Source organism: Haliotis rubra, unplaced genomic scaffold (assembly GCF_003918875.1).
Source record: "Haliotis rubra isolate DU_JTF1 unplaced genomic scaffold, ASM391887v1 Scf1102, whole genome shotgun sequence".
Classification (NCBI taxonomy): domain Eukaryota; kingdom Metazoa; phylum Mollusca; class Gastropoda; order Lepetellida; family Haliotidae; genus Haliotis; species Haliotis rubra.
The window spans coordinates 258,677-285,398 of record NW_025765007.1 but is presented as its reverse complement, the minus strand read 5'-3'; the positions used below and the strand labels follow the sequence as shown (position 1 = coordinate 285,398).

Here is a 26,722-nt window from a genome sequence, read left to right as displayed (position 1 = left end):
TGTCTAGATACATTGACTGGTATATCGCGCAGTATTGTCACCCTAGTACATTGACTAGTATCAACATACTGGTGAGTGGACGTTAACCACGTGAATGTAGCAAGAAATGTATCGCGCATTATTGTCACTTCGACCCCTACCTCGTTCCGTGGAAGAAATCGTTATGTTACAAGTTGTGTCATGCAAAATCCTTTTGGTCATAATTCAAATACATATTTAACTACGAGTAGAAAGTAGTTTTGATTTTCTAACTTGATGAAAACAAACCATTATCTCATAAATTCTTTAACAGACTTTAGCCCGTGACGTCACGATTTTTAAAAATGGCGGCGCCCTGTCGCGAACATCCTCCAGTCTGAGAATAAATGCTATTTAGGTTTGTTTTCACCGAGTTTCAAAATCAAAACTACTTTCTACTGGTAGCAAAATATGTATTTGATTGACGGCCAAAAGGAGTTTGCATTACATAGCTTATAACATAACAATTTCTCTCGTGGAAGCGAGGTGGGTGTCAATATAACACTACTTACAATATTTTTGTCACTTCGACCACAACCTCGCTTCCGAGGAAGAAATCGTTATGTTACAAGTTGTGTCATGGAAAATCTTTTTGCTCATCAATCATATACATATTTTACTACAACTAGTACGTAGTTTTGATTTCTGTAACTTCCGTGAAGGGATCTGAACACAAGTAAGATATCGTTTCAGGCTTCCACAACGCTCGCTTCGCACTCACAAACATAACCCATTTAGCACGAACTATAGGGTCCGGTGGAAATCAGTGCATGGTGACACCATCACCCGCCCCTAGGAGCAATTGTCGGAAACGCAACGATTCGGCATGTCTTCGTTGACGTCAAGAAATCAGCAAAATCCCATGTCTGGGATGAACTCTGTCGGCGTGCGTACACACATCATCCAGGACCAGTGGATCTCACAGGACTCCGCTGAGCTCTAGTAGAGGAATGGAATGCGATTCCGCAGCTTTCTATATGAACTTGATAAGATGAGAACAAGGTGCACCTGTGTCTTGGACGCGCGAGGAGGGTACACTAGATATTGAATGACCGAGTGCTTCATGTTTGCCATTTACATTTTGGGGGGTTGGTCTATACAACTGATGTTTGCTAGTGCTGTTTGAACTTTTTTTTGTCTGTATGATGACACTCTTAGTTCCATTATTACCCAGGAGCTTTTCTTTACATATGCTATATATAATTTGACGTTAATTAATTAATGACGTCTTCATTAATGACACATCCATGTGTGTGAGAGAGAGAGAGAGAGAGAGAGAGAGAGAGAGAGAGAGAGAGAGAGAGAGAGAGAGAGAGGGAGGATGGTTTTACCGTTAGTACTGATTTCTCTTAATGAATATGTGCATTCAAGACAGGCTGTTGTTTTCCGAGGCGTGACTTAAAGACGTGCCAAGACTAAACTCACCCCTCACTAACGCTGTTTCAGGTATTGGCATCTCCCAGGCTGCCGCGTCATTCATTTCATCCACGCCTTACAACCTCATCATTGCCTGGTCTATTTACTACATGAACTTGTACCGATCTTTCTGGTTAGTGTTGCCATGGACAACATGCGACAACTGGTGGCACAGGCCCATGTGCGTCACTAAGCTTAACAACAGCTCATCTATCACTGACGCCTACCTGACGAACAGCACAGAGGATCATCAGCTGCTCAACTCTGTATGGCGGAAGCCCAATGTAACGTTGACGGCGTCAGAGGAGTTTTGGCAGTAAGATCTGAGGTTTTAGGACATTTAAATTAAAGGAGTGTTTACAGAAGTCAGAGCCAGACCTGTGCCGTCTCAAATTTATTAAATACTTTTTATGATTAAAATGTAAGTCTGAGTCATCCCTATCACCATCATAAACACCATTTTCATCTCACAGACCATCACACCCACCACAGCTTTGTTCAAATGTCTGGAGCCCAAGAACTAACAGACCATCCACTGCAATTGGAAATAGTTTAAATTGTTATTTGTTACTATGAAGGCAATGACATCACTGCAATTATGTTCATTATTTATCACCGAGTCAGATCATTTTTGTTTCAGGATGAAGGGTACAATTTTGTTTCATTGTCTGTGAAGCGGTTCACAGCAACGTGACGGCTTTTTAAACATATGACCCTCTTGAAACAATGTTGACTAATGTTAGCTAGTGCCTGAATATTACCATCACCCTCCGCAAGCCATGTGTGTTGTGAGAGATGACTGACGGGATCGGATTGACAGGCACGAAAACATGTCTGTTGTATTCCATGGTACCCAAATGAGTATACGGTTAGGGTGTCAATTTCTAGATTGTCTGCCCCTTACTCGATTGTATAGATGAAAATTCGCAGCGTTAAGCAACAAACAAAATAAACAATACTATGTTGTAATACCTCAAAATTATGTTATAGTTTGATTTGATATTGGACGTGAGATATGATAATTATTGTTTACAGTAGAACAAAATACGTTAGTGTATACCTGCGTATTTCTGTTGGTAGGCCCCAGCTTTAATGATTATAAGTGTTTTTGTGATTTTAAATTATGGCTAAATTTTCCTAGAATCGTCAGCGGCTGAAGAGATGGTGTAAATCCAGCTAGGGTCCATGCAGGTAGCAAAGGCACTTTTAGTTTTAGTCCCCATGGTCCCTAGTATGGTGATCTATCTTCAGTTGTTGGCGATACTCAGCCCGTTTTTATATTGTATTGTCCTAATTTGAAATCCTATTTTAGAAATAGATGGTAGTTGTAATTCTTGATACTGATATACTGGTTGGGTTTCCTGTCCTTCGTCGACCGGTTTTTAAAATGTGTGTATTTATCATTTATTCATTACTATTTTCAGTCACGATATGGCTGCAATACTACTGCTGTGACTATAAACTTAAACTCACTCACTCACTGATGATGATAAGATCGTACTTGTGAAATCAGTTGAGAAAAACAACAGTGATAATTAAATCATATTTAAATCTTATTCAAATGATAGCAACAATGATAATTACAATTTCACCATATAGCTAATGTCACACGATCTATATATCTTGAATGGTATCATTGGTTTGACAGGTACAACACACTGCGAGTGTCGAGCGGTATCGACAATTTTGGAACAGTTCATGTTCATGTCCTCCTCTCCATCCTTGTCTCCTGGTCCGTTGTCTTTCTGTGTCTGATGAAAGGTGTGAAGTCTGTTGGAAAGGTGAGGTATCAATCATACGCATCAGACCACACACTTCCATGATACATTTTGGAATATGATACCGGTGTTCATAAGTGGCTGAAAGCATTGTCCTACCTCATTACTTTTCTGAGCCTGTGAATTATCCAAGAAATACTCCTTATGGTTGGTCAAACAATGTTCATTGAACCAGTTAACCTTGTTCGGTCGTTAATTTCACGTTTGTTGACTTGTCAGGGTCTGTGATTGGTGCTTTTGTGTTATTATACCCCATGCTGCTGGACGTTGACCATGTATTCAACCACTTTTTGCCTGACCAGGTTTGAATATTTACCTGTATTAGTTAACCTTTCTGAAAACAGGTTTCTATGAACAGGTTGTGTACGTGACTGCCCTTCTTCCCTACGTTCTCCTAACGGTGCTGCTGGTCAGGTCGTGCATGATGCCGGGTGCTGGGGAGGGTATACTGTATTTCCTACGTCCTGACTTCTCTCGGCTCGGCAATGTACAGGTCAGATGCTCAGCTATAATTCATGGCATAAGGTTCGGATGAATATGATTTTTTAAACAATATAAAGGGCATGGTAGGGATTCAAATATCACTGTTAACGGTCATATGAATATCAACTATTGTTCTCATGTAACACAGTAGAACAATATTTACATTTTCTTATTTCGCCTAAAGGTTTGGCTGGAAGCTTTGCTACAAGGGTTTTATTCTATGAGTGCAACATACAGAGGCCTCATCACCATGAGCAGCTACAACAACTTCCAAAACAACTGCTTCAGGTTAACAGGTCTTCGACATGAGGACCTCTGCACTTAGATATTGAGGTAATGAACGTTTGTATAAAATGTACCGATACTAGAAATTCACATGAATGAAAAGTGTATGCTTATGACATATTTGGCATCCGAAACACTACAGAATTAAAATCTTACCATTTACCATATAAATCGATACGTATGCATGCTTAGTAATTATCATCTGAAGAAGTCAAAACCTGTTTCTCTAATAGATCTAACGCTACTGAGTGTATGGAGTGTTTTACTATGATCATTGGCAGCCGATACATATGGGTTTGATTGTTGTAGATTTTCCATATATGGACCACAATAACAGTTTGTAGTTTGTAAAATATCATTTTTCAGAAACGTAGTGTTGATTACCGTGATTGGTGAAGGCAGCAGTGTATTCTGTGGTCTTGTGGTCTTCTCTACGCTGGGCTTCATGGCGCAACAGGCTCAGATACCTACATCAGAAGTCGTGTCATCGGGTAAACAATCATGGCTTTTATGTTAATGTTATTTGTATGAACTGGACACTTGCTTATAGTATTTTTCAATCACTGGCTTATGTGATCCAGGCATGAAATTGACTGATATTAGGTTACACTCTTTGTATTCGGTGGCGGATGCTACCGGAAAAAGTGCGTATCCTTAACGTCTGTTGTTATCACTGACACTCAGTTAACCATTTATTGTGAATGACTTCAGATGAGTAAACTCCACTAAGTATGTATAATCATTGCGCAAGATTTATGAGCACGTTCGCGTCTCTAAATAGGGGTGTAGTGTACTTCCATGACGAGCCCTCAAAAGGGGTTAAGTATTGTAAAATTATTGTCCTCCTGAGAGGATACGTAAGTCCAAAATCTTTCAAAGTACATTTTGATCTGTCAACCTTTTTAATCGTAGTATTAATGTCATTTTAAATTGATGGCTAAATCTCAGCATAATCGCCAATGGCTGAAAGGATGGTGTAAATCCACCTAGGGTCCATGCAGGCAGCAAAAGTACTATAAGTCCCCCATGGACCCTAGTATGGTGATCTACCTTCAGTTGTTGGCGATCTATAAGCCTGTTTTTATGTTATGTATAGTCCAACTAGTGCTATTAGTTTTAACTTTACATGCTAGTTTTAATTATGTGATAGTCTAGTTGTTTTACTGTCCTTTGACGATAGGTTATATGTTATACAGGTATTCTATTTCAACGTCAAATATGTTCTCGACACGATATGGCTGAAATATTGCCGATGTGACCATAAATATTAAACTCACTCACTCACTCCATGATGAAATCGTATTCTCCACCCCCACTCCCTGCCCTCCATGAACGGAATGATTCTGTACGGTGTAAATCAATCCTCTTGCACATTCGCTTCAAAAGGCATCACGGTGTGTGTATGCCTGTGTGTAATACTACATCCACTAAATCAGCAACTGTTTGTTCCAGGTTCTGGCCTAGGGTTCATCATCTATCGCGAAGCAATTACCCAGCTACCAGTCTCTCAGTTGTGGGCAGTGCTGTTCTTCCACTTCCGGTAGCCCGAAAACGTTGTCTGAGTCGACTTACAGTGGATGGATGCACATTAAAGTGCCTGGCAATCACCACATCTGAAGCACCTTGCCTGACCATACCGATTTCCTGATTCCTTTCGTCTTGTGTCAAGTGTGGCATTCTCTCAAAGTGATTGAGTTCCACAATTCCTTGTGCTTTTACAGGGCCTGCGTGCAGGTAAAGCATGTGCACAACGTGTTTCATGAATGTGGTTGTGTTTACGAGAAATGTCAAAGGTTCAGTTTTAAGTATCAAAGTTCATGTGAGAGGAATGCTACGGAACTCGAACTCGAAATGGGCCAGAATAACAGCCTTGTATCCCTACATCCTCTGTATCGCAGGAAAAAATATTCAATAGAACTTTTGTAAGTTTCAGGACAACAAATACCAATTGCGTTTTTAATGGCTTTCAGTATAGGTTTTTCTGTTATTAATTTTTGTCTTCAAATATCCAGTTTATAATGTGAGTGGGGTTTCACAGGTTCGGAGAGCTTTAGCAACGATGTTGAGATAATGATGGAAAGACGTTTCCCGTGGGTGCTCAAAGTCTCGTCTTCCTACATCACCCCTGTCATTCTCTTTGTAAGTTCAGGTTCATATCAACCAATAAAGATATCGATCCTTAAGTGATCTGTTAAATTGTTTCCTTACTAATTATGAGCTGCATGCTTTTATTATTTTATCATAATTTATCGTAGTGTACGTGAATATTTATGTAATTCGTTACCTATTAATGGAACAAACAAATCAGCCTCAGAAACAAAATATTTCTGAAACGACACACTTTTCAAAGTGGCCTATGAGCTGACTCACACTTTTTGACAAACTGTGACATTCGTTCCTCTTATCGCTCACTGGCGCCCCTGATATTTTCCCTATTTTTCTATGACCCTCCAATCTATGGCGAGTTGTTGGTTTGTTAGTACCATATCCGAACACATGGTTTCGCCTTTTGCTTTCTGTTTATGCCATGCTGATATTCCTTAATACCTGCCATGCTGTTCATACTGGCGTCAAGTCCAACCCGGTTACTTTTAACGGCTTCATTAATTTACTCCTTATCCCTCACAGGCATCCCTGATTCTTTCCTTGTTTGTCTACGACCCTCCAAGCTATGGCGAGTACATCTACCCTGAATACGCAAAGGTGATTGGAATCTTAATGGCCGTTGTGATGTCATTGCCAATACCTGTCATGTTGGTATACCAGCTTTTCAAGAAGAAAGGAACTTTTCTTCAGGTAGGTTTACATACTTAACGAACCTCAATACACGAGATAAGAAAAACTACATCCAACTAACCGTCACATTCGTACGAAAGAAATGGCGGGTTGGAACAGTCAAAGCCTTATTAAAGATTTCAAACGGCTCTGTAGGAAGTTTCCTTATCTCAGGCACCAGCAAAATAAATCCATATGAACACTGTGATGATGGCCACGGGTTGGGCATTTTGTATTTTTGACGAAAACATGATTTCATTACGATTTGATAGTGTGGATACACAATGTCATTGAACGTATTAGCTTTGATCTTGATTGGTAAACAAATACAATGTGCTGGCACTTGGTGTCATGTCTGATTTTCAGTAGTCCATTCATAACATTTTCACAGCTATTTTCCACTTTAGACAAATGGAATCTGGTTACTGCATTGGCCTCATACATTAAACTTGATACAGATGGAAGCTGTTTTGGTTTTATATTTATTTTGAACGTGTACTCATACCTAGGCAAATGGATTTACAACTACAAGTAAGTTTTATGAATTTAATTGTGTCTCCACCTCGCAAGCTCTCCGTCCACTGACTGGGGTCCTTCGTTGCCTGAAGACAGGGATCTATATCTTGAGAAGATGCACAAGCAGCCAGACAATCTCATCATGCGACTATTATTTACCAAAGACAAACAACCTGCATGATGCATGGGAATAGAAAGTATAATTTTTACTTATGATAATAAAGAACATTTATCATTATTACCAGGTATGTTTTAAGTATATTCAGAACCGGTTCTTTTGTGTGATTTTTTTTGGTTTGATTTTATTTGTTGTTTAACACCGCACTCAGCAATATTCCAGCTATTTTGCGGCTGTCTGTTAATAATCGAGCCTGGATCCAGACAATCCGGTAATCAGCATCACTCACTCGATCTACTCAATTGAAATGTGTACGTGTCAACCAAGAGCCGGACCACCCGACCCCGTTTGTCGCGTCTTACAAGCATGGGTTACTGAAGACCAATATTCTAACGCCATCCTAACCCGGCTCTTCACGGGTATAATAGTGTTTTTGAGGGACTGGATATTGCCTCAGCCCACCGCGAGCAAAACCTCAACTGCAGAATAATTACATATTTTAACAGCTTTGAGATAGACGTACAAATACGTGATACATCATTGCATCAACAACGTTTCATCTTTGATTCAATGTATGGCTGAAATATTGCCGATGTGACGTTAAATATTAACCCACTCACTCACTCTTTGATTCAATGAAGTAATAAATTAATATACACTTCGTCTAACGACAAGAGGCACTTTTTAATTACAAATTCTTGCTTACACGCATTTGTCTTTTTACGTAACTTTTCCCAATTCACAGTTATTCATGTGCAGTTTCGCTACTAGAGGACAAGCAAACCGGCAACTTCAACCAATCACCCGCAACAGCCCTTCCTAACTCTCATTGTTTCAGAGTGCCGACCTCTACTCGTCCTCATTGTATGGCTGCTCGGCTGATGACGTACTTCGGCAAGACGTGAATTTTCTCTTTTCTTATAATTAGACATTCTGAAAATGTCCACTCTCGCATACATGCTCATTGCCTGGCATTTCTGCATTTCCGTTAAACACTGCCGCAGTGGCATAATCGTCATGATGTTTCAAGGGAATTAGTTTTCCCATTTTTATAAAACGGTTATTTAAAAAAAAATAGACGACATTCAGTTGTGTCAAATGGCTACAGACGAGAAAATGAATTAAATTATGAAAATAATAACAATTCAGAGAATTGATATCTTTAGTCAACACCACTGACAACATTTCAGAAGCGTTATGTGGTAAGATGTGTTCGTAGCTGCGTTGACTGAACATGAAACCCGGTCCGGGTTAGAATATTGATCTTTAGTAACCCATGCTGGTCGGAAGAGGCGACTAACGGGATGGTTGACACATGTCCTCTGTTCCCAATTGCGCAGGTCGATGCTCATGCTGTTGATCACTGGATTGTCCGGTTCAGACTCGATTATTTACAGACCGCCGCCATATAGCTGGAATATTGCTGAGTGCCAGTCCAGTCCCTCAAAAACACTGTTATACCCGTGAAGGGCCGGGTTAGAATGGCGTTAGAATATTGGTCTTCAGTAACCCATGCTTGTCGTAAGACGCGACAAACGGGGTCGAGTGGTCCGGCTCACTGACTTGGTTGACACGTACACATCTTCAATTGAATAGATCGAGTGAGTGATGCTGATTACCGGATTGTCTGGATCCAGGCTCGATTATTTACAGACCGCCGCCATAGAGCTGGAATATTGCTGAGTGCCAGTCCAGTCCCTCAAAAACACTATTATACCCGTAAAGGGCCGGGTTAGAATAGCGTTAGAATATTGGTCTTCAGTAACCCATACAGACCGCCGCCATATAGCTGGAATATTGCTGAGTGCGGCGTAAAACGCGACTCACTCACTCACTCACGACTGAAGATGAACTTGACTGAAGCGCTAGTACAATGTCTACCTACTTCAATCGGACGTGTGAATTGTACTTATCTTTGTTGCTTTTAGTCGTTGACTAATATAAGAATTCCGTCTTTATCTCGCAGAGTACTGGCCTACATTTTGCTCCTGGTAATCGATAGACTTGTCGTAGATTGTACTGTTCACATTGTAATGCTTAAATACTAGTTTAAACCTATAAGTGTGATAATCTAGTTATTTTGCTGTCTTTCGTTGACAGGTTTTAGTTTGAAATGTATTGTTTAGTACTAACGCATAACTGAATAACTTGATCAAGTCACAATATGGCTGAAATACTGCCAACGTGACTTAAATTCACTCACGCACGCACGCACGCACGCGTGCACTCTCTCACTCAGGTGAAACGTTATTTGTCATGTTATTTGTCACTAGAAGTGCCCTACGCCCGAGCCCGATCATACGCATAGTGTTCAGTAGAGCGTTAAATGTAGACAACCAGTCATAGACATTTACACGCAGTATGAGAATGGTCCACCTGCGAGAGCTTTACATTGACGTTCTGCCATGATGGAGCCTGACGAGTTTCTGAATGGTGACTGACAGCACCCGCATACACTTGCTGTTCACGATACCAAGCTTATTTCATTGCCTGTTTATTTTATTTGTCTTTGTTTTGAAAGTTACGTTATTTGTTACAAGAAGTGTCCTACTTACGAGCTGGAACATATCCATAGGCTTCAGTAGAACTTTAAGTAATCTAACAATAATTACAAAAGCATATGCATTGGAATTAAAACTGGCATTTATTCTTCCAGGCCGAGAGAACATGCAACAGGAAATCAGTAGCCCAACATGCGGTGGCTCACAAAAAGGAGATAGACTTTCCTAGTGTGTGTGGGGGGGAATTTGACTAACACGTGAAATATCACATAATGCTATATAGACATAGATATGAACACGTAAGTATGCCTATTGTATACTGATCCTTAAGTATCTTGTACACGCCACGCCAATAATACTACTGGGAGGGTGGGAGGGATTTTTGTCAAGTGCAAAGCAGTGCAAGCGTGCACGTCTTGTCGCCTTAGCGTAGGCGATAGCAGCGCCGTTTCAAGGGAGCTAACTCTATTCTACTGTAGATGTTATGTACAAGGTGAAAAATGTGGTCAAAGGGAGGTAGCTCTTGTCCTAACTCAAAATACATGTTATGACATAAAATAACACATAAAATACAGACAACCAATCATTTACTTAGCCACATTTCCACGCAGTATAGCAATGGTCCTCCTGTGGGAGCTTTACATAGACTCTCTGCCATGTCGGAGCCGGACGTGTTTCTGAACGCTGACTGTCAAAAGCCAACCAACAAAAAGAATGACCGTGTATTAACCAGGGAGGTATGGTCCAGGAAGAGAGAATACATTCTGTCCTTGCTTGGGTACTCAGTTGGCCTTGGCTCACTATGGAGATTCCCCTACCTCTGTAACAGAAATGGTGGTGGTAAGTGTGACCAACTGATTATAACGTTTTCATTACGCACATATAATTTAGGAGTATCTATTTTTTGCACGTAGCAGTGACGTGGTAAAGGCCAGAGTCACTTGTTTTTTGTTTAACGCCGCACTCAGGAATATTACAGCTCTATAGCGGCGGTCTGTAAATAATCGAGTCGGGACCATACAGCCTAGTGATACAACCTCATAAACATCAATCTACTTAATTGGGATACGATGACATTTGTCAACAAAGTCAGTCAGCTTGACCACCCGATACCAAATCTAACCCGGATCTTCACGGGCCAACGTACCTATGTAATGACTGGCGGATCTGCAGTACGCATTTATCAGGATTAATAATGATTATACAACACTTAGTTGTACTAGATGGTATAAATGATTCTGAACTTTGTAAGAATATGTCATTGTAGAATGCGGGCCATCTATGCAGCAATCAGGTCCAGAAGGTTAGTATAAGAGTAAGGAGGAAGGAGGGCAGTTGAAAAAACCGAGGGCTTCTGCAACTTATGATAATGCCCAGGATCCGGTTGTATCATTGCTTCATTAACTAATGTCAACATTAAACCCTAATGATACATTAAATCCTTAATGCATCATTAGTTAATGGCATCATTAAAAACGGTTGTATCAAACACTTATTAGCGTATCATTATCTAATGACGTCCTAATGTAAATATTTTCATTAAATCCGGGAATTCCCCTAATATTTTCCCACAATTCCGCGCTGTAAACATGTAAGTGTTACTCTCCGTCGTCTGTCAAAATGGCATCTTTGGGGCTAAACCTCGGAACAAAAACAAACATTTCGACTGCTGTGAAGAAACACGTCTAAATAATTCTGAAACGTCGCCGATAAACCTAGAATCGGTTGGGATGTTTTGGAATATACACGAACACGAACGCCGAAGTGAGCTTTCCGCCATATTGGATAGTGTTTACAAAATCAAGTTTCGCTAAGGCCAGTCATAGGACGCCTATTACATCATGTATATTTCATATTCAGTTGTGACAAATGCATCGCTGAATTCCTCATACATTTTAGAATCAAATTCCAAATGGTCTTTGTCACTATAACAAAGTGTCTAAGAAAAAACGAAACATATTGGCTGTGAAAACGGGACGTTGTGCTCATTACACAGCGCTTGCTAGAAATATAAACAAAGCAAAAAATAAATACTGTGCAGCATTTTCTCAATTTTTTAGACATCAGTTCGTCTATTCGTAGCATGCATGAGCTCAATATTTTTAGAATATGCACGGAAAGAGTATCGTAGCAAGAACTAGAAAACTTAAAACAGATACAATACTGAAATTTCATATATTCACACGAAAGTTCTGTGCAGCGTGTCGCCATGCGAGACGCAACATCATGGAGAACGACATAGGCAATTATCGGCATTTCTGACGTTTTCAATGAAAACAATGAAAACAAACAACCATACGGAGATAGTCAGAATGTTTCCGATTACTTACATCATACATTTATGGACAAAGGTTCCCTCGCAAAATCGTGGGCACCCATATCCACGAAGCCGCCATTTCATGAGAAATCGGTCATCGGTAGCGATGTCATACATCAACATTGTTGGACGTATGTGGCAATTTCTTTGAGGTGAAGGTCGGTTGAATAAGAGTAAACACAATCACACTGCCCTGCGGATTACACTTGTATTATTAATGTATACTTTGCGTATCGTTCACATATGGTTTCATGAAACTAATTTCATTATCAACATTTAGTATTTTAAACCTAAGTAAAACTGACATAATAAATTAAAATGATTTATTTATTTCATGAAATATATATGCACACGTTTTTAAAGGATATGTCTTGTTCATTGAATTTGTTTATGTTGTGTTATAGACAAAACAATGGCGTATAATCATTGGCCAGGTGCGCGTTTTGTCACAAATGTTTTGAGTATCATTGTTTTCGATAATTCTGTGAACAAAACATCCCGAATATATTGTGTCCTTATTCACAGCAAATTCTCGCCAAGTGATCTGAGTTACAATGACTTAGTATTAAGCATACCGGAGTGAGGCCCCCCTTATCTTTATAAGCGTGTGACCTTTATGTAGCCAATTGACGTCATAGGGGAAAATCCATTTTCAACACATATTGCGAGTCACTTTTAAGATTGAGCGTATAACGTTATACATAAGCACACAAACTAATTTAATACATACCTATGTCATTCAGGTATCAGGTAGAATTTTGTTCGCTCACACTTTCCGTAAAGATGCCAAATTGAAAATATAGTAGCACAGTACTTTTATCAGTGCACGATAAACAGCAGAGAAATTTACTGTTTTTAACGCAAAACAAAATTAGGCGTAACATTTAGCAATGTCTACTTTTCAAACTGAGTTTATACCATGAGATAGTACATTGAATACTCTACATTTCTGTGTAATTTTATAGCTGTAGGTAGATCCAGTGCGGCGCAAACAAAATTCTGGCGCAATGTTCACTTTTCCAGGACGTTTAATGATGCTCTAATGATACCCCAGGACCTTCATTAAGTTAATGACGCACTAATGACAACAGAGCATCATTAAAACGTTAGTACAACAGAATTTAATGATACATTAGTTAATGAACGTTTAATGTTTAATGGCACGTTAATGCTTCATTAAAATGTTTGATACAACCGGGTCCTGCTAACATTTTAATCACTTAACTCACTCACTCTAACGTTAACAGCACAAAAATGCTCATTCCGGTGCCCCTGTCAAGGACGTTCAAGCTAAATCTTGATTCGTCCAAAAGCATTAAGTTTTCCCAACCACGTCTTGCAGTAATGTACGGATTCGCTGAAGGGACCTCATGAAATAAAAATTATCTTGAGCGCACAAGTTAATATCTTGAGCGCTCAAGTTAGTTATCTTGAGCGCACAAGTTAGTATCTTGAGCGCACAAGTTAATATCTTGAGCACACAAGTTACTTATCTTGAGCGCACAAACTAGTTATCTTGAGCGCACAAACTAGTTATCTTGAGCGCACAAGTTAGTATCTTGAGCGCACAAGTTAATATCTTGAGCGCTCAAGTTAATATCTTGAGAGCACAAGTTAATATCTTGAGCGCACAAACTAGTTATTTTGAGCGCACAAGTTAATATCTTGAGCGCACAAGTTAGTATCTTGAGCGCACAAGTTAATATCTTGAGCGCACAAGTTAGTCTCTTGTGCCCACAAGTTAATATCATGAACGCTCAACTTCGTGTTTAGCATCTAATGGCATTAATGGAACGCACATTTGCTTGACTGCAGTCTAAAATGTACAGACTTATATCCTTTTTGGAAGATTTAAAACGATGCAAAGTTAACTACATAGGTGTTTATAGGTGTTTATGATGAGACTATGTAAAAGTATGCAAATGTATCATGAACATTGATAATGTTTATCATGTAAACGTTCATCGTCTTTATGCTTGTCAATACTATTCTTTGTATCTGATTTTACAACTTTTTGCTTTATTACATAAAGCAGGCCTAGGTATGTGTAGTGTCATAATAAGAATTAAAACATAAACATGAGTAGGAGTTTATTGCAGGGGTGAATAGTGGTTTTACTTACTTCTTATATTGGTACATAGTATTATGAACACTAGCTTAAAGCTTGGATAACTTGTTTTGTGCTACGGCTTTATTATGTATATATAGTATTACATGACCATGAAAAATGTAAACATTGAGTGTTATACTTAATTATCTTAATTCTAAAGCTAATGTCTGATGTATTGGAAGTAAAGTTGACCACTTTCAGGGAACTATAGTCTGTAGTCTTGGTTTGCATGTATCAGTAATGTTTCCGAACGTGGGTACAATGGCAGTTTAACTCTGTACAATATCATATAAAACCCGCCTGATTTATTTGATCCATTAGTATGTGCACGTATAGCATATATACCGACTTTATTTCTTACTTTAATACCGTGTTCCCCGTTTCACTTCTTCCGTGTCAATCTCTTATGTATACGTATGTGTGTTTTAACAACACAGGAAGTTGAAGAATAAACACGTCGATGAAGACAGTGTCCTGAGCGAAATTCAACACCATCCGGGTCCAACAACGACCGTACAGTATCCTGTTTCGCGATTAAACCGCATTGGATACATTTTTGATGCATCAACGATAACCATGTCTTTGTGCAGATCGTCGAAGTTGTCCGCAATAAAGTATGTAACATCAGCGGGGCGGTGGGGTAGCCTCGTGGTTAAAGCGTCCGCTCGCCACGCCTGGATTCGATTCCCCACATGGGTTCAATGTGTGCAGCCCATTTCTCGTGTTCCCCACCGTGATATTGCTGGAATAATGCTAAAAGCGGTGTTACCGTACTCACTCACTCACTCACTCACTGTAACATCAGCAAAACTGGTATCTGGTGCGAAAGAGGGACATACACCACAGAATACGCTTCGAAAGGCGTACTATACTATACCATGATTTTTGACAAGAAGATGTGTTATGTGTTTGTGTTGGAACCCAAGACTGAAATAAGCATGAATCAGCTCGCGTCCCCGCCCCTCCTTGCTTCCACATGAACTGTTTATGGAGCAGTGTATGTCAAAATACCAAGTTGAGCGCTCAACATACTAACGTGAGCGCTCAACACACTAACGTGAGCGCTCAAGATACTAACTTGTACGCTCAATATATTAACTTGTGCGCTCAAGATATTAACTGGTGCGCTCAAGATACTAACTTGTGCGCTCAATATACTAACTTGTGCGCGCAATATACTAACTTGTGCGCTCAAGATAAATTATATTTCATCAGGTCCCTTCAGCGCTTCCGTAGTAATGTGACGGCCAGGCTTCGCAAAATACGTGGACGTCAAGCAGACAGGTTCCATCTGTGTAACGGACTGCGAATTCTTCTGTCTACTCTCTCTTTCGATCACCTGTAGCTCTGCATTTTCAATTTGAGCGACTTGTGTATCATTGTTTCGTAACACAGTCGTTCTAATGAAACGGTCTTGAGCGCTCGTTGTCGTTCTTGGTCGACCAGATCGACGTCTGTCATCAGCATCTTTTCGTGATTGCAATCCGCAAATTACTGAGCTCATGCAACAATATTCTGTCTGGTTCCAACTTCCAACATGCCAATTGCACGTGACAGACACTGCATGCCAAAAGCGTTTAAATGGGTTTGAAGCAATATAAAAAACAAATTTAATGTTTTTAAATGAACCGTACATCAACACACTGAAACACTTTCTGTAATTATAAATTTCGGATTTTACTCCGACCATGTTCCTGTACACACCCTGAAAACGCTTGCAAGAAATTGGCGTGTTTACACGAAATCCACAGTACATTGTGAATGAACGTATGGTTTTCTAAATCTATATACTATCATATATTTGGAATACGGATATTTACGCGGGAAGATCCATATTTCCTGAAATCAGTTATTGGACCTCCCATACAAAACTGTCGCCATAAAAATCAATTTTTTGAGATCCTGTAGACAAATATATTGATGATTAGTGTGAACAAAAAGAATTGTGATGTACGTTCGCTCATAAATTGTTCACTCGTAACACGTAATTCAAAGTCATGCACTTCACCTAGAAACGTGGGTGACGAATATGTCTCGTGTTATTCTGATTTTGTAAGGCAGACAGACATGCGTGTCGCTTTATTCGACACTCTTCAATTGTGTAAGTCCGGATACCGGCGTTTAGTTAGGAAAACAGGCATCGGTATCCGTACTTGCACATTTGACGAGGACGAGGATAATCACTTCCTAAACGTTCTCTCCATATCAGTTTGATAAGGATATGAAAGTATCGAAACATTGGACCATGGTTTTTGGCAAGAAAACGCCACTTGTTACCTTGCCTTGCACAAGGCATTGCCGAGATAAAACAGCGACTCGTCAACTCGTAGTCAGTGTGCTATGTTTGAGTTGAGTATCGATATCAGCCTGTAGCAGACTCTCCCAGGGAGCTACACGTAGCTGAGTACAAACGAACTAGGTTTCGACTAATAAGAACACGTACGCCATATGAGCGTAAACACTTTCAGTGCAACACTAAAAACCATTTCACCTCATGAGAACCTGTATTGATCACCTCGCAATTTGAGAAATAAAACCTAAATTTACTATTCAGGAACCAAGGGACCCTTCAGTTGTTGGCGATCTATAGCCCGTGTTTTATACTGTATTGTCTTCTTTAATTGGAATGTTTTAACTTTGCTCGCTAGTTTTATATTCACATCTGTGATTCTCTAGTATTTTTACTGTCCATCGTCGACAGCTTTTAATCCTCCAAATGTTTTCACTTTTTATTGTATAAATTGTTTTCGTCACGATATGGCTGAGAAGTTGCCGATGTGACGTTAAATATTAACTCACTAACTCACTCAGGAACCATGGGATATGGACATCAGTTTGGACAACAGATCCAAATTCACAAATTCATCAAATTCACACCACTCCATGAAAAGCTAGCAAACGTCGTTTTGATTTTAGTACAATGCATATTATGTCTCGGAAGTTAGTAAAGTTGATTTTGTTTTCTGTTCTCCAGGTGCTTTTCTCATTCCCTACTTTGCTGGGATTCTCACGTGTTCTGTTCCACTCTTTTTCCTTGAGGTTTCCATTGGCCAGTTCTCGAGCAAGAGTGCATTACACGTTTGGTCTATTTGTCCATTGCTTAAAGGTTTGTCAGACGCCTTTCTATATAGGGGATACAATCAACAAATATCTTCCGACTTCCTTGGTCATTTTGTCACAACGTATCTTATAATGCTACACATATAAAAAACATACAGGTATACAGGTTCTGTTTTACTATTGCAAACATCATCATTTGCGACATCGGTAATATTTCAGCTATATCGTGACAGGAACAATTTATAAGCATTGCTCAATACATTTAGACTACAAAGACCTGCCGCCAAGGGACAGTAAAACAAGTAGTTCATCACGTATTTCTATGTAAAATAAGGTAACCATGACAAGAGATCACTATACACAACAATACACCATAAACACGGGGTACGCATCGACAGTTGAGTTGACCACAGCATCAGAGCTTCCTACAAGGACCCCAGCTGGATTTAATTGATCTCTTCAGGTGTTGGTAATTATAACTACTTTAGCCAATTGAAACATGAAAAAAAGAACTTACTTGGACAAACGTGGAAAAAAATACTTTATTATAAATATAAATCTAAATTTATTAAACTCGTATTTTACATAAATGTATTGAGAAGATTCTTTAACGATTACAAATCAACGATTCGGGTTTTATTGCTGGTTAATGTCTTGATGCTTACTTGGTTGTGCCGCTTCTTTTGCATTAGAAATGTGAATGTGAAAGCGTTTCAAATCTTAGCCTTGGGATGCTTAAGTGGTGTCATCGAGCTTCATAGGAATGTATTGAGGGTTGATTCGCTTTGGTACATACGAGGACATATCATCAAATGGAATGTCACCTTTTCCTGAAAGACATGTGTAATTAAATTGGACTTTTTAGCAGAATGTGAAGCTGGGTTCGAAACAAGCCTATCAGACGCTTACTTGGATCCCACCATAGCGTATTGTTGAAACATTTATGAAGTCATCTGTTCTTATGTTGACTCGTCAAGCATGAACATGAGAGAATTTTATTCATGTGAACTCCGCTTGCAGATGTAGGATTTTATTGATAAATACATTATCTTTGTGGAGTATTTTTCTCTTTCTTTTCATAGAACTTTAATCGAATGTTGACATCAACTGGAAAATAATTAAATTTTTCTCTGGATAGAAGAGTAGGGGTTGGTTGAACAGTTTGGCCGTCAAAAAATACTTCACAATCTATTACCTGTCAAGTTATATTTTTCTAATTGGGAACAGTAACTGCATTAACGATAGTCAACATGACGAATTGCTATCATCAGTAAACCAATCTTGCGACATCCTCTCTATGAACAGATTTGTTAAAAAGTTATTCTTCTACGTTCATTAGTTACGTGACGATTAACCTCAGATGGCACAATAACCGTGCCTGCTCACTCACTTTCTTAGATAACACGTTGCACAATTTTCGTTCAATTGCTAAAAACGGTAGTGCAAATGCCACAACAAACACCCGACTGGAAAGACTGTTAACTGTAAAACCAGGTTAATTTCAATGCATGACAGACACTGACATATCATGAAGTCTAAACCCGTTTCTTCCACGGCGATTACTTAACGATGCGGGGCGAGAGTGCTTCGTCCAAGTCATCTAAGAACTTCCAAAAACATCAGCAGCATCATCCTTATTGTTTTCAAGGCCAAATGAGCCATTATTCATACAAACATATAGAGAAAGTCATGCAAATGCGCGTTACAATTGTTGTAGATGGATCTTATTTATATAAACGAAGTATTTGTATAATTTGAATTCAGTTAATGTTTAAAATTATCCGGACGTATGTTACATTGTAAAGAGACAGTTAATTCCATTCGGAGACTAGTATATAATGAACATTGATAAAATATATGTTTCCAATCTTCTAATACATTACACAGGGGACATTTAGCATCATCATTTTCAGCACTACAGAAACCTTTCCTAACATTTTGTACTCTTAGACGATTACATTTTTTTCTGAATGGAGTGAGTGAGTTTAGTTTTACTCAGCAATATTCCAGCTATATGGCGGCGGTCTGTAAATAATCTGGACCAGACAACGTTTTCTGAACAGAAGTAATGACCTTCTGTATTTTTGGTTCTTCACAGCATTAATATATCGTTCTTTGTTAAGTACAGTTTTAATGGGTGAATAAATAACATAAATATTTCTTTTGTAATAATTCAGAATGCCAGTTTTATTCGTACAGTTGAGGACTCTTTGAGTAAACATTTTTTATAAAATTATCTACATTTCAAAATGTGTACGACTGACCCTAATAAAGATCTTTATAACTGAATAACGAGTGAGACCAGCCCACATTTAACTATCGTACTAGGTTTAGCCGGTGTCGGTGATGGAACAGTTGGCTTTTGTACATCATACATTCCAACAGCCACCTTTAAGGGTGCCGCACAGTCCCAGTATAAAAGTGATCTTCAGCGAAGCGAGATGTCTCACAATAGATATGAATGACTGTTGTGTAGATTGAATGGAGAGAACTTGGAACAAAATATTTCGACCCTATCTGTCAGCATTCCCATGAGACGTTGAGTTATGGTTATTGAAATTGTTGACAACTTGACTCTCTGTATGATAAAGGGCGTTTCAATAGTAAGACAAAAGGACATGTGCATGCATTATACATGTATATAGAATTGTGTTTCGAATTTATTGACTGCTGACAAGGTATTACTAAAATGAATGGCTAGGCTGAACAAAATAAGGAATTAACACATGACCACATTCTGTCACAAAAAAAGTGTCATTCCATTTGCTGATGATTATTCCAGTATGTATCTGAAGCAGTCTCCCTTGGCTACCTTCTGGAGCAATTCTATGGTATTCTAAACAAATGACCAGGTTAAAGTACTTTAGCAGATGTAATCTTCACATTCGTCCGTAATGTGCCTTTGCAATGGCCTCGTCCATATGTGTGTGCCTGTGTGTGTGCGTGCGTGCGTGCGTGTGTGTGTGTGTTTGGTGTGCGGTGTACAATTAGTACAGATTTCGAACTCTCGGTGAATATGTGTACTTAAGACAGGCTGTTGTTGTCCGTGGCCTGACCTGCCAAGATACAACTGGACTACAATTCAATCTGCTATCAAACCAACCTCATCACTCACTAGTTAACGTTGTTTTCAGGTATTGGCATCTCCCAGGTTGCAGTTTCATTCATTGGATCCTTGCCTTACAACGTCATCATTGCCTGGTCTGTTTACTACTTGTACCGATCTTTCTGGTCAGTGTTGCCATGGACGACATGTGGCAACTGGTGGAACACGCCCCTGTGTGTCACTAAGCTTAGCAACAGCTCATCAATCACTGACGCCTACATGACGAACAGTACGGAGGATCAGCAGCTGCTCAACTCTGTATGGCGGAAGCCGAATGTAACGTTGACGGCGTCAGAGGAGTTTTGGCAGTAAGATCTGAGGTTTTAGGACATCAAAATTAAAGTGTGTTTACAGAGGTCAGAGCCCAATCTGTGTCATCTCAATATTTTTTAGATCAAAATGTAAGTCTGAGTCATCCCCATCACCATCCTAAACCCCATTTTCCTTTCACTAACCAACACCCCTAGAACAGCCTTGCCCACGTGTCTAGAGCTCAAGAACTAACAGAACTTTCACTGCCATTGTAAATAGTTTAAATTGTTATATGTTACTATGAAGGCATTATATAAACAGATTAGTCGGGACCAAGGAATTTGCAATGCTTGTAACTAAAATTTAGATGAAGATGAGTATCATTTTCTACTTGTACGCCCCGTTTACTCACACCTTAGAGAAAGATACCTGCAATCTTATAACTTTACATACCCACATTTAACTAAATTTTATTTACTGTTATCAAATACAAATAGTAAAGATTTAGCTATGTTCATTTATCCTGCCTTTTTGTAACAGATTCAATAACATAAATACAAACTGAAAGTACAATATAGAATTAAACTTTTCTGGATAACAACTTCTTTTTATTCGTTGAAAGTTAATGTGACGTTTCGATACAGATTCTTGTACCGTTGTCAAGCATGTCAAGCACGGTACAAGAATCTGTATCGAAACGTCGCACTCATTGTATTGAATATAAAAACTAAGTCAGTTGTTATCCATAAAACAATGTTTGTTCTATATTGTACTTTCCCAACTCTAAAATGCCACTCAAAGTTCTTAAACTGAAAGTATGCTGTTGTGAGCTGACATTTTACAATTATATTTATATGTTTATATTATGTCTGATTGTATATGTTGTATTGTAATATACCTTAGGCATGTGTTCTTACTAAGTTGATAAAGATATTATTAGCATGAAGGCAAAGGTATCTCTGCAATTAAATTGCAGACCCGTGTCATCTCAAGCTTATTAAAGTTTATTTATTCTCTAAGTATTTTTTCAAGAAAGACTTATTGAACATATTTTACAGTTTGATTTGATATTGGACTTGAGAAATATTAATTCTTGTCTACAGTAGAACAAAATGCGTTAGAGAAAACCTGCGTATTTTGGTAGATGAACCCGAGACTTAAAGATGATGAGATCTTACTTTAGACATCAGAGCAGAAAAACAACAGTGATAATTAAATCGTATTTAAATATTATATGATAGCTACAATAAACATGGCATGACTGAATCATTACAATCACGATATAGCCAATGCCGCATGATCTATTTTGATAAGTATTGTTGGTTTGACAGGTACAACACACTGCAAGTGTCGAGCGGTATTGACAATTTCGGAACGGTCCAGGTTCATCTTCTCCTCTGCATCCTTGTCTCTTGGGTCGTTGTCTTTTTGTGTCTGATGAAAGGAGTGAAGTCTGTTGGAAAGGTGGGATATCAATCATACACATCAGACCAAACACTTCCATGATTCATTTTGGAATATGACACTGGTGTTCATAAGAGGCCAAAAGCATTATCCTACCTCATTACGTTTCTGAACCTGTGAATTATCCAAGAAATACTCCTTGCGGTTGGTCAAACAATATTCCTTGAACCAGTTAACCCTTTGGTGACCAAATTCAAGTAATGTCACGTTTGTCGAGTGATCAGGATATGTGATCGGTGTTATTGTGTTATTATAGTCCATAATTCTAGACGTTTACCATGTATTCCACCAATTTGTGCCTGACCAGATTTGAATATTTCCCTGAATTATTTATCCTTTCTCAATTTTCTATAAAACAGGTTGTGTACGTGACTGCCCTTCTTCCCTACGTTCTCCTAACAGTGCTGCTGGTCAGGTCGTGCATGATGCCGGGTGCTGGGGAGGGTATACTGTATTTCCTACGTCCTGACTTCTCTCGGCTCGGACATGTACAGGTCAGATGCTCAGCTATAACTCATGGCATAAACATTTTTTAAACAATATAGAGGGCATGGTAGGGATTCAAAACATCACTGTTAACGGACATATGAATATCAACTATTGTTCTCATGTAACACATGTAAAACAATATAACATTTTCTTATTTCACCCAAAGGTTTGGCTGGAAGCTTTGCTACAAGGGTTTTATTCTATGAGTGCAACATACGGAGGCCTCATCACCATGAGCAGCTACAACAACTTCCACAACAACTGCTTCAGGTTAACAGGTCTTCGTCAGAAGGGCGTCTGAATTTAGATATTGAGATAATGAAAGCTTGTATGCATGTACTGATGATAGACATTCACATGCATGAAAAGTGTATGCATATGACCTATGAAACATTACAAAGTTCTAATCTAACCATTTACCATGTATATCGATACATATACATTGTTAACATTGATCATTTGAAGAAGTCAAAACCTCTTTTTCTAACGCTGCTGAGTGTACTGAGTGGTTATACTATGATCATCAAAGTTGTATTGGCAGCCAATGCATGCAGGGTTGATTGTTGTTGATTTTCCAGAAATGGACCACAATAACTGTTTCTAAATTGTCATTTTTCAGAGACGTTGTGTTAATTACTGTGATTGGTGAAGGCAGCAGTATATTCTGTGGTCTTGTTATCTTCTCTACACTGGGTTTCATGGCGCAACAGGCTCAGATACCTATATCAGAAGTTGTGTCATCGGGTAAACAATCATGACTTTTATGTTAATGTTATTTGTATGAAGTGGACAATTGTTCACAGTATTGATCACTGGCTTATGTGTTCCAGACTTGATGTTGATTGGGTGGTATTCGGCTACACACTTTTGCTTTTATGAAACTTAAATTCGCTTCCGGATGAAACGGACGAACCTTAACACCTGTTGTTATCATTCATAGAATCATTGTGAACGACGTACGCTGAGTTAACTTAACTAAGTCTTGTTGAGCTCAATCTTCTTTTGCCACTTCACAGAGACAATTTTGAACCGAGCCCGAATGTATGATCATTGCGCAAGTTTTATGACCACGTTCACGGATGTAGTGTTCTTCCATGACAAAATCGTCCCCCACCCCCATGAAAGGAATAATTCTAGAATTGTGTAACTCAATCCTCTCGCACATTCGCTTTCAAAAGACATCAAGGTATGTGTATGCCTGTGTGTAATACTACACCCACTAAATCAGTAATTGTGTGTACCAGGTTCTGGGCTAGGGTTCATCATCTATCCAGAAGCAATTGCCCAGCTACCAGTCTCTCAGTTGTGGGCAGTGCTGTTCTTCATCATGCTGTTATCCATGGGAATAGATTCTGTGGTAAATAAACTTTTAGATGAATTACTGAATTTATTGACAGTTCAAAAGGTATGATTACTAAAATTAATAACTAGGCTGAACTGAAGAGGGAATTTAACACATGTCCACATTCTGTCACGAAAAGGTGACATTCTATTTCTTTATGGTCATTCCAGTATGTATCTGAAGGAGTCTCCCCTGCCTTCGTTCAATTGTATTCTAAAGAAATGACCAGGTTAAGGTACTTTAGCAGATGTATTCTTCACGTCCATGCGTACTTTGCCTTTGCAATGACGTCATGTATGTCGATTAGCATAACACTAGGCTCATTAACAGGACGATTAAGTTCATATTTTTACGATAAGATACAACATGGATCCAACGCTATCCTGATCTTTCCTTGATCTTATATTATCTGACATGTATATGTTGATGACCACCCACGATGTTAATATGGAATTTAGAAAATATTATATATACTAAGCAGCAAATGAAACGTCATGATGGAATTTTCCTTCACAGAAACGGATAACTGTAAACTTATTTCATGTTTTGATTGTATATTTTTGACAACATCTCCAACTTTACCTGTGCAAAGACATTCCTTCCCAAACTCAGAATTGAACCCAGGAAATGGTCTCATAAACGCAACCTGATCTCGGAGATGGTACGGTGTTCTCGATGTTTTTCATGCAATTCATGCTGCACGTGCTGTTCACAAGGACCAGCCCTACAAAATACACCCCAAACCTGGTTGAAACATTCCCATTACAACGTCAGCAGGATGCCGCGACTCACGACAGCTCAGAGGAACCAGGCGCTAGGAAGACTTGAAGCTGGCCACACTGCACAAGCCGTTGCCAGTCACTTCCAGGTCAACGTTCGGACCATCTACAGGCTGCAGCAACGTTTCTGAGCCACCAACACCACAAATGATCGCCCCCGTACTGGCAGACCAAGGGTGACCACAAGACGACAAGACTGCCATGTTGTGCAACAGCATTTACAGAATCCCTTCATGCAGACATCCGAAACAGCACGCCAGACAGTGGGAACACACGAAAGACCAATCAGTACTGATACAGTACGCCGACGTCTTAACAGCGGTAACCTCCATTGCCGTAGACCTTACCGTGGACCTCTCCTCACCCCTCGTCATCGGTGTGAACGTCTACAGTTTGCCCTACAACACCAAAACTGGCGATACAGGCAATGGAGAACTGTTCTGTTCACAGATGAGAGTCGGTACTGCGTATCAACTGCAGATGGCAGAACAAGAATATGGCGACGACGTGGCCAGCGTTACTCAGACCAGTGTGTTATGGAAATAGACTCATGGGGAGGTGCAAGCATCGTGGTGTGGGGTGGAATAGGCCCACAACCAGAGAGTGGGTCCTGTGGTGTTCCAGAACCTTGGTCCAGGGAGAGGAGGCGGCATCACAGCGGTGCACTACATCGACCAAGCTCTCAGACCCCAGGTCATACCACATTTTGCACGTCACCGGAACAACATTTTCCAGCTTGATAACGCCCGGGCCCATACTGCCAGAGCTACACGGGTCTTCCTACAGCAGAACGGTGGCAGCATTATGCAGTGGTCAGTCCATAGTCCTGCTTTAAACGCAATTGAACATCTTTGGGATGAAATTCAGAGGAGTCTGAATAATGTCAAACCATGGCCGAACACTGCCGATTTATTGCGCCAGGCCTTTCTCAGAGTGTGGTTCCAAATGCCAATGGCCTTCATCAATCGATTGGTGCACTCCATGCATAGACGCTGTGCTGCAGTTATTGACGCTCGTGGTGGCCACACTAGATACTGAAGTCAAGAGTCTGAATGGACTGCAAACGTTCAAGTAATGTCTTGGAATTGTCCTGAGTTATTTATTGATGTGTCAGGATATTGTACACAAAAAATGTCTTGACCCGCTTATTATGTCCATTTCTGTAATGATTAATTACAATGCCTATCTAATTTTGAATTCACACTGACGGGGTTTTTTCTGCTGAGTATATATACATAATTACATGCTATATAATCACTTTCATACATTGCAGCATACCCATATCTCAAGCACTGTTTTCATTCCAAACTATCAAAACTTTGCGCCAAATGAGCATCTCAATGGTTAAACAAGTTTCCTGTACGTGCTGTAAAGCATTTCTCATCATTACTTTAGGTCAAGTTGCGCTTGAGATGCATACAGTAAACCAGATTAGTTCAACCTACTTGAGAATGGGAATGTGAAAATTATGCAGGTCACGTTCTACGTCCCAATAACATAACAAATAACTTCGCAGCAGTTTTAAAACTGTTATAGTGATATTTAAATATAGCAACTAATGTCAAACGTAGCTGCGGTCAAGTGCGCTTACAGATTTGCAGCTTTAACTGACAGTAGCTCTTGCAATTTGACTTCCTAAACATGTTTTCCAAATGTTCAAAACAACTTCAGTGATATTAGCACATGATCATGCGTACTTACATGTGAAAGTGAAACAAAATATACGTGTGGTCTGTTCAGACGACAGGTACTGTGCGCACAGTTGAAAGATGACGCTAAATAAGTCGTTCAATAATTATTCTCGTTCCTCGTTGATATGGAAGACATAGACATTTGATTTTTCTTACAGTTTGGTCCAATGGAAACTGTAATAGCCGGCATAATTGAAGCGTGCCCCAAATACCTTCAACATC

General features: G+C 39.4%; 1 protein-coding gene and 1 long non-coding RNA gene across 2 annotated transcripts in view; both read left to right on the top strand.

The window, feature by feature from the left end:
* The first annotated feature begins 3,101 nt into the window (after positions 1-3,101).
* On the top strand, positions 3,102-3,935 carry LOC124286845. The gene is made up of 3 exons (XR_006901130.1): positions 3,102-3,215; positions 3,571-3,705; positions 3,880-3,935. It is a non-coding gene; the product is annotated as an uncharacterized LOC124286845 (long non-coding RNA).
* Positions 3,936-20,521: 16,586 nt separating this feature from the next.
* LOC124286804 (sodium- and chloride-dependent glycine transporter 2-like) overlaps positions 20,522-26,722 on the top strand; it is a 144,031-nt gene continuing 137,830 nt past the window's right edge. The window contains exon 1 of the mRNA XM_046723242.1: positions 20,522-20,791. Coding sequence (XP_046579198.1) covers positions 20,703-20,791 — 89 coding nt within the window. The 5' untranslated portion in view covers positions 20,522-20,702. The remainder of the gene's footprint in view (positions 20,792-26,722) is intronic.